At 35.0% G+C, this 9163-nt stretch overlaps 1 protein-coding gene across 5 annotated transcripts; it reads left to right on the plus strand.

Moving 5' to 3' along the window:
- Positions 1-287: 287 nt before the first annotated feature.
- On the plus strand, positions 288-8767 carry LOC114274887 (uncharacterized). Of its 5 annotated transcripts, XM_082906404.1 has the most exons (7): positions 304-562; positions 1742-1768; positions 6399-6471; positions 6607-6700; positions 7133-7249; positions 7342-7399; positions 7992-8767. In XM_082906404.1, exons 1-7 carry the CDS (start codon positions 530-532, stop codon positions 8490-8492), a joined length of 903 nt encoding a protein of 300 aa, XP_082762530.1. In that variant the 5' UTR covers positions 304-529; the 3' UTR covers positions 8493-8767. The 5 variants fall into 5 exon arrangements, with proteins under 5 accessions (XP_082762531.1, XP_082762532.1, XP_082762530.1 ...); XM_082906405.1 differs by lacking the exon at positions 1742-1768 and having other exon boundaries at positions 288-583; XM_082906406.1 differs by lacking the exon at positions 1742-1768 and having other exon boundaries at positions 289-562.
- Positions 8768-9163: the final 396 nt, after the last annotated feature.

Genomic DNA, 9163 nt, shown 5'->3' on the forward strand with positions numbered 1-9163 from the left:
AATAATAAAATTATCTGAATTATTAATTAAAATAAAATTTTAATATTATTAAAAACTGTTAATTAACTTGATGAGGAAGTGGAGCGGAGACAGATTTTACTTTTCCAGTCCTAATTATATTTATTAAATATATTTTTATAGATAATATATAATTTAATGTTTTCATTATAATAGAATTAAAACACAAAAATATTATATGTAATATTAATTTTATTCATTTAAAGGGCATATATATATATATATATATGTATATATAAAAAAAAAACACTATAGATAATGAAGAGTCCAATCCGAGTATTATATATATTACTACAGTTTAGATTTATCCGTAGTTGGTTGATCCTTCTATATATTATATTTTTATCTATAAATAAATGCATACGCAATTTGGGTCTGAAGTCGCTCTTAAAGAGGAAATGAAGCATATGCTTCTTGTATTTATATAGGGTTTCTTCGAGATATATACATACATATATATAACTGTATCTCTCTCTAGGGTTTCGGTTGATGTTCTACAGAGTTCAACACTATGAGGAAGAAGCTCGACACTCGTTTTCCTGCGGTCAGTCACCTCTCTTTCTTTGTATGTATTTGTTTGTGTGTGACTTCATGTTTATCTTCTTCAATTTGTCTATTGATTTGTTGTGATTTCTGTGTTCATGTTTCTCTGCTTGTTCATAAGGTTGATTTTCAAAATATGTTTTCTATTTGGGACAATCTTGTACGGCTTGGTTCAGTTGATATACTATTCTCACCTAAATTCATTTCCGTTATATATCTATCTATTTGACAAAATGAAAAGGGGAAAAAGCTAAAAATAAAAAATTTATTTTTGTACAAACCCGTCCCGCCCCCACCTCTTTCGGAACAACCTGAACTGTATAATTATAAAATTTGGACCAAAACTTGCCGGCATGAATTAAATTCGACCAGGGCTTGGGCAGAACTTTTCACGAAGTGAAGAATCCGAATTATCCAAATTCTAGTTATATATATCAAACATGAAATAATAGTATTAATTACAAATTTTTTTTATCACCGTTTGGATTAAATTATATTGCAATGTAATATATTCTATTGTTTGGTACACATAATTCAAGGTAACTTTCGTATTATGGTTCGTATTTTTTGAGTTATGTTTCCTTTTTTCTTTTCAAAAAGTGCAATACGTTAGTTTAGGACAACCAATTTTTTTTTTTTAATGTTTTAATTTGAACAACCCGAGTAACACATCGGGCTAAGCTTGGACACACCCTCAACTTGCCTGAGTTGCAACCCTAAAAAATCCCCTAAAACAAAGAAAGCATTTAAGAAATGTGTGTGTGTGTGTGTGTGTGTGTGTGAGAGAGAGAGAGAGAGAGAGAGAGAGAGAGAGATGATAATTTTCAATTTTTCACATATAAAGAAATAATATTATTTAGGAGAAAGTCTCCAAAAAACTATGCCCCATTGTTAAAACAAGCATCGCATTCAATTGATTTTCAATGCCATTAAAGGTTCATTTATGGGCTTATCATAACTTCCATAGCTTGGCACATTGAAAAGGAAATTGTTATTCTGGTGTCACATGGGCACAATTTGCTAATATTACCTGAACTTGTACATGCACATTGCGCATACATATTCTTCAATTGACTGATTGATTCTTCAATTCTCTCTTAGCTTTTACGACTTCATTTAAGTGATCTTTGTGTTTTGTGTTGACTGATATTGAATTTATTGTCATGTATGTTTATTTCAGGAAAAAGGAGGGAAAAGTAAAGAAAAAGTGTGTTTATTTCAAATCCTCCCGCCCTAACCCCGTTCCACCCATGAAAAGCAAAAGAAAATTATTTTATTGAACGAACATAATAAAATTTCCTTACACTTTACAATAAGATTCCCATCTTCACTAGAGATGATAGCCTTGTGGAATTGACTGAACCAGAGAAAGGGGTGCCAGAGTTGGAGGTGAAGGTGGGAGTGTAGAGGATGAGATTTTAAAATCTATAGGTGATGCTACTGGAGGTGGGAGTTTTCCTATGGTTCGGAATGAGCCACATGGGCGAAGCAAAAGAAAGGAGGATTGCCAGGTTTCTATCTGGGTTTAGATCGAGATATGGTTGAGTTAGCCTAGGTAAATAGTGGGAAGTTGGGCTTAGTCTTGGCCCTTTTGGAGTTATGGCATTGTTATTAATGCTAGGTCTTTAGATCAATCTAGGCCGAGGTCTAGTCTTTAAGGATGAGTTCGGTTACAGGATGAGTTCGATTATGGGCTTATGGAAAACCCTTGTATTAACTCGATCATTTCTTAATCAGGATATTAGTAGCCCATTTATCGTGATGGTGAGGCCCAATCTCAGTCCAGTTTATCTTTCAAGCAGAAGGATAAGGTTTTATCTACTGCAGCCTGCAGAGAATAGTTTTGGGGTTGTGTTAATTTCCCTGATGATGGAGAATGGTGGGTTTTTCCAAATTCAGAGGTTGGGCAGAGTTCGATGAAAGGCTTGTTTTGATAAGGGTGGTGGGCCTTAAGTTGGAATTTTTAGGAGGAGGTTGTAATGTCATGGAGATTTGTGAAGGTCGTTTATTGGTTGTTGATAGGATTGAAAAAGGTGGGTAAGATTTTCTTAAAGAAGTTGAGGTGTTTCAGAAGGGGATGATGACGTTGTCAATGTTGATCAAGTTCTTTAACAAGGAGGCCCTTCGTGGATGAGCTTATTGTTGGTTTGGAATTGCAGTCAGAGGTATCTCCTCTAGTATTGTTGTCTGCCTCCATCCATGTGATGTTGAGGTAGAGATCTTAGAAGATTCTGTTTATAATCAAGTAGGTCTTAGGGTTTCATTTCATGTTGAACATAATGAATCTTTAAATCTCATGAAGGAAGATAAACACTTTGGAAATGTGGAGAAATTTTATCATTTGTTTGTCAAGTGAAAGAGTTGGTTGTAGGTGATACAAAAAGGGATAAGAAGGTTGATGATTGTACTAGTCTTCTTGACAATCATAAGTAAAGATTTTGTAAGGTTAAGAAGAATATGGAAAGGGGAAAAACTTCTTCTAGGAAGGAAAGAGAACTTAAATAGCATCATTTTTTGGTTAATTTTGATAGAAAGAGGAGGGATATGAGAATTTAGTAGGGCAACGTGTAGGGAGGGCATGAGTTGGAATTTGGTACATGATAGTCGAGATATGAAATCTTAATGGGTCCGAGCAGTCTCGTTGTGAATGGAAAATTTTACCTAAGAAATTGGATTAGTGCTTATTCTGTATTCATGGAAGAATTCATGAAACACTTCAAAGAGTTGCATCCGGAGATAAAATTTGATGTTGTCATTGGTATTTGGTAAAGCTGGTGGGGACAAATCGAAATTGATGTCAGAAGCTGAGACATCTCTTTATTTGAAATTGGCATAGTTTTGAAGCATTTTAGTAGTTGAGAATGGTTGTATCTTGGGATGTATTATGGATTTTGGTCTCTTGGGCTGTATTTTGGGTTTTAGGTTTTTATTCCGTGCTTATTTTATGTTATTTTATTTATTTGTTTATTATTTTTAATTTGATTGTATAAGGGTTGTGCCCCCTCGGAATGTTCTCCAATGCAAATTTTATTTTGTTACTAAGAAAATAAAAATAAAAAACTATTTCCAGGAAAACTTACTAGAAAGTTACATTAAATTGTGAGTCACATTACTGTATTGGTTCACTTTATTATTGTTATTTTATTTTGGTATTTGGTCTGGGACATGTCCGGGTTTACATAGTTGATGTGTCCCAAACATACTTTAAAAAAGAGAAGGAGAAAGAAAGAAAGAAAGAAAGAACTAAAGGAAGAATTTTGAAATAGTCTTCATAAATTGGCTCGAGTCTATCTCTTTTAAATTAATGTGCAGTAACTACTAGGTTAATAAATAGTCTTCTCAACAATGTTTGATTTAATATTGGAAGGCACTTAAGTGATAGGTTTGACAAAAAAATTCCTGAATAAAATATTTATGCTTGCAAAAGTTTAGATAGCTTAATATCTCAAGTGGTTTTGTATGCCTACCCAGGCAAGAGTGCTTTAAATGCTTGTAGTAAGTTGACTGGCATGCCCATCGAAAAAGAAACTTAATTATCATGCCACGTTGACACAAGGAGCTGTTATTGAGAACATTGGGAAGCGGGTGCAGGAGGGGGGGTCACATAGAAGAGTATGGTTGTGAGCGCCTAGGGGTGTGTTTAACTATTTTATTTTTTGCTTAGTTTTTATATATAAATGTAAACACCACCACCAAATTATTAAACATTAGTATAGTAAAAGTAACTTCTCAATTCTTGCTGAATTAAAATTGAAAGGTACATAATATAAAAAAAAAATGACATCCTTTATGAGGAAGGGCAAAATCTAGGATAAATACGTGTTCTCTACAAAAAAAAATTTCTCCTTGATAGTTTTATTTTGTTCCTTTGCGTTCAGATGTTTGAGTGGTCTCATCCTAGTTGGAATCATGATTCTATCTCGATGTTAATATGGGTTTTGACAAGATTTTTACGTTAAACAACAAAATTTTTGTTTTAGAGAAGAAGTGTCACTCCCAATAGGCGGTTCTTGCAATGAAGGTATGTGGTATGCCTGATGCTATTGTTCACGATAGGAGCTTGTCGTACAAAGTTACATAGAGACATTGAGAGGGAAATCTAATTTTAGAACAATAATCTTTTAGCTCATAGATGAAGAACAATAATTGTTTGCTTTGTAATGCATGTTTTTTGTTAAGTTCGTTGTGCATTTTGATGTGGAGAGTTTGGGAGAGAATAGAAAGTTTTGTTGATGGTGATAGAGAAGAGAGACAAACTGTTTGTATAAACTGGCATAGAGAGAGGTGGATGTCCAGATGGGTAATGGTTTCTAGTTTCTCCACATTTTAACGTAGTTTAGTTTATTGACATGCTGGATTAGCAATCTGCAGCATTTTTATTTTTATTTTTGTGTGCTTAATGGGTTACACTAGTTTATTGAATATAAACTAGGGATCCAACTCTTTACAATATAAGATATTCAAGAGCAAACAATGAAATATTCGCAGGACTTTTGAGAGCTTTAAGTGGGTCATGGTCCCTTTTCCACCCCTGGTTCTGCCTTTGTACATGTTATTGCTGGAAAAGGAGAGTTGGAGAGAGAGAGAGAGAGAGGCCACCATTAACAAACCAAACCAAACCAAGCCAAGCCTTAAGTCTCATCAATGGGGCCGGCTACATGAATCTTTCTTCCCCACTTGACTTTATCAATAGGCCATTTGGTTAGTCAAATTTAGGAGATTCATATCTCTATTTACTACACTAGCCCACTATATATGTTGAAATTAGTGAAAGATAAGATGTGTTTGCCTTGAGGTATTAGTAGAGGGGCTATTTATAGATATTTTCACTTTTGGCTTGGGCAGGTGAAATGGTGACACCTGTTTTATATGTATTGAAGTGCTGTAATCTTTTTCCCATCTGGCATCCCCCTGTTGCCTTCCAGTCACTAGCATTATGCTCTTATGCCCCCCAAGATGATTAACTCCTTGAAGCCCCTAGATCGATCCCACAGCATAACATGGAAAATGGCTGCCCAGTGCTTGCACCTACCTCTTTGATGGGCCATACTAATAAAATTTTCAATTTGTCTAAGGTTCCATTTCATCTTTTGGACAAATTTGCATCACTGGTCTAGGTGAGCATCTGTTGGCTGTACTAGAACCTGCTATAAGTAGTTGCCTTGTTAGAGTAATGTCTGTGAAGTCTCAGTATTAAATTATTTCTTAAACGAATGCACTTTGTTTTGACCATATTAGATGATACTTGCTTATGAGCAACCATTTATTTTGGAATTCTGGTGGTGTAATAAGCTTTAGTGTGATGCTTGTGTGTTTGGGCATCCTTGCTGGTTCTTCTACATGTTCAAATGCAAAAGATTTTGAGGGACCCTCTTTTGAATTGTCTAGGCATGGTGCACTACCTCTTAGTGCAGTCTGGATCTTTGGATCCCTTTTGGTGTATATTTTCTTTCCTTTTCCACTAATTTGCATGTAATACGTTTTTAATTTTTCCTCCCTTCCAAAAACGTTTCAAGTTGCAGTTTAACTCCTCTTTGTCTATTATTTTTTAGTGTTTTCTGTTTTTATGTTTGTGTAGAAGATATTCTTTTGTCTGTCATGTGCCCTCATAATTGTTTACATCCTCTTTGAGGCATGTTTCAAAATCTTACTGTTTTATTACATTACATACCATTACAACGATGGCATACTCGTCCAAGTAGCATTAATCTGTTAAGAAAATTAGTGTGCTGTTCTGCAGTAGGTCAACTCTTGTTTCTGGCAGATGTTATTATACTTGCTGTTAATGATTCTGACATTTCTTTAAATATATATCTGGTTGAATTATCCATTACCAGGCTCGAATTAAGAAGATAATGCAAGCTGATGAAGATGTGGGGAAGATTGCTATGGCTGTTCCTCTTTTAGTTTGTAAGTAATATCAAGTGTTGTGTAGTTAAGAGTCATATTGCATTTAAGTGTTGTACATGTTAGTTCGTTAGACAACTGTTTTCTTTTACATTTCTCCTCTCTTAGTATCACGTCTTTTTGTGTATTTGTATGCAGCTAAAGCGTTGGAACTATTTCTACAAGATCTTTGCGATCGAACATATGAGATAACCCTCCAGCGGGGAGCCAAAACTGTGAATTCTTTGCATTTGTAAGTAATCTTAATATTTTTTCTTATTTTGGTAAGTCCCCATTTGATGGGACTTAAGGCTTGGTTTGGTTTGGTTTGGCAAGTTTCTTCTATAGAATTTGAATCTCAAACCCTAGGCAAAGGCAAAGGCAAAGGCAAAGTATTTGAATTTGTAACTTATGGGGGCTTGCTCCCGTGTATGTGTTGGTGCTCATACCTTTTTGTGAGAATTGCTTTCTTGCATCCTGGATTACTGTCATGGAAGCAGTAATCTGATCTACCATCATTTTGAGGAGATAAATTCCAAAAATAAGGAATCTCTCTGTCACATTTAAGAAAGTTGCTTTCTCAATGAGAAATATATGCAGATTTTGTTCACGCTTGGAAAAGCACACTGCTGACTTCATTTTCTATTAATATTTATGTGATCTGACTTGGTTATTTAACTTGCAGAAAACAGTGTGTACAAAGCTTTAATGTATTTGATTTCTTGAGGGAGATTGTCAGCAAGGTTCCTGATTTAGGTGGTTCTGATGCTGCTGGTGAGGACAGATCTGCTGCCAAAAGAAGGTGCAGAATCATAATTTTCTGACGTTTGTGGAGAATATATATTAGGTGTATCATTCAATTCTGTTATTGACATTGTAACACTGTTTAACCAGGAAAATTGCTGATGATGAAGAGCATGACAGTGATGATGAGATGAAGAGGGGGAGGACGGTAAGATAATTTCTGTCTTCTGTATTTGTCATTTGAACTAGTGTTTTATTACATTAGCTCACACAAGCAAACTTGTTGAAATTCTAAATAGTTCAGCGTGGGTTTTTTTTTAAACCATGGTAACCTTATGTTTCTATGATGAAGGTTCTCATAGAAATTGTTCTCTTCAATTTACTATCGTTAAACATGAGAGTATTAAATAATTGTATAAACTTTCACTCATTCCTAAGCTTCAATGGTTAGGTAATTGTTGCTTTCCTCAATATTTATTACTAATAAGCCCCTTGTTTGTGTTTCCTAAATTACTATCTGGTTTGAAAGGGTGGTAATATAAAATCTGACTCAAAATGCATTAATTGTTTGATTCTTTTGTGCTAGAGAGAATAATTCGTCAAGCATTTTTCTTTAAAAAAAAGAAAAAGAAAAAAAAGTAGGTGATCTTGGAAATTTTTTTGTTTTTTAATTATTTTTATTATTATTATTATTTTGATGAAAGGAAAAAAAGAAGAAGAACATAATTGATATGAAGCAACAGTGGCAATAATCTAATGTTGCTTTGCATAATAATGGTTTGTGTTTATGCATATTGCAGCATGAGACTGGCCACACCAGTAGTAGTGGCAGAGGAAGGGGTAGGGGTAGAGGTAGAGGTCGTGGTAGAGGTAGAACAGTCGAGAGGGAGTTGCCTGTTCATAATGAGAAATTTGAAGATGATCCTGACATTTCTCAGCACAATGAGAAGGAAAAGCAAAACGATGAAAGGCTGGATAATGGTGCAGTTCCTGAATGCTCCAAGGAGAGCATTGCAGTTTCTAAGAATGCAGAAGCAACAGCTCGAAATTTTGACCTCAATGTGGGCTTGGACGAGAGTGAGGACTCAACCACTGTGCTAGCCTCCACTACCCCTGCTGTGCTAGCTGCCACTACCCCTGCTTCTACCTCATCAACAAAGCCTGCTCTTGAAATGAAGCACGAGGAATATCCTGGCTGGTCCCTTGCTGACATGGAAAAAATGGCCATTGATCCTGTTCAACTTGCCAATTTAAATGGAAGGATAGATGAAGAGGAGGAAGATTATGACGAAGAGGGGTAACTCTCCGAAATGCCCCTAGTGCTTGCGTTAATTTACATTATACATGTTGGTAGCTCCTTAGATTCTTATATTAGATATTGAATAGATGTTAATGGATATGGTTGGGGAGACAGGTAGGCAATTTAGGGAAATGAGGAAGTGCTCTAGATGATGTTTATTGGCATTTCTAGAAGGTTGTATAATATATTAGTATGTTTCTGTACTTGTTCACTAATTAACAGCAATGATCTTAAAACATATTGATGGTCGTAAGAATGTGAGCATATCCTTTTTTACATTTGTGTAATCATTCCTTGTTTGAGCCAGAATATTTTTCAGATTGTTTTGCTTTTCATGTTATGATGGCCTAACTTAAAACTTTTCCCATTTCTGTTGGTACCTCTCAATCTGTGTTTTTCGATGCCCAGTTCCAGCATTTGAAATGGAGCGGGCTTTTCATGGAAATGACTGATGCATCGCATGGCTGTTCTGTGTTTATTGTTAAAGGCCTCATCTTCATCCTTGTGTTGGATGATTAGTTGCCCTACAAAGTGGTCTTCTATTTTTTTGTTATTTTTATTTTTTGGTTGTATTTTTGTAGTTGTCTGATGTTATGATGGAAAGCATCTCAAGTTATCAACTGTGTACAAATGATTTAATTATTTAAGAGTGGATTTCAATGTGGTTAGTTG

This window comes from Camellia sinensis, chromosome 14 (genome assembly GCF_055761805.1).
Source record: "Camellia sinensis isolate YWXY chromosome 14, ASM5576180v1, whole genome shotgun sequence".
In the NCBI taxonomy this organism is placed as follows: Eukaryota; Viridiplantae; Streptophyta; class Magnoliopsida; order Ericales; family Theaceae; genus Camellia; species Camellia sinensis.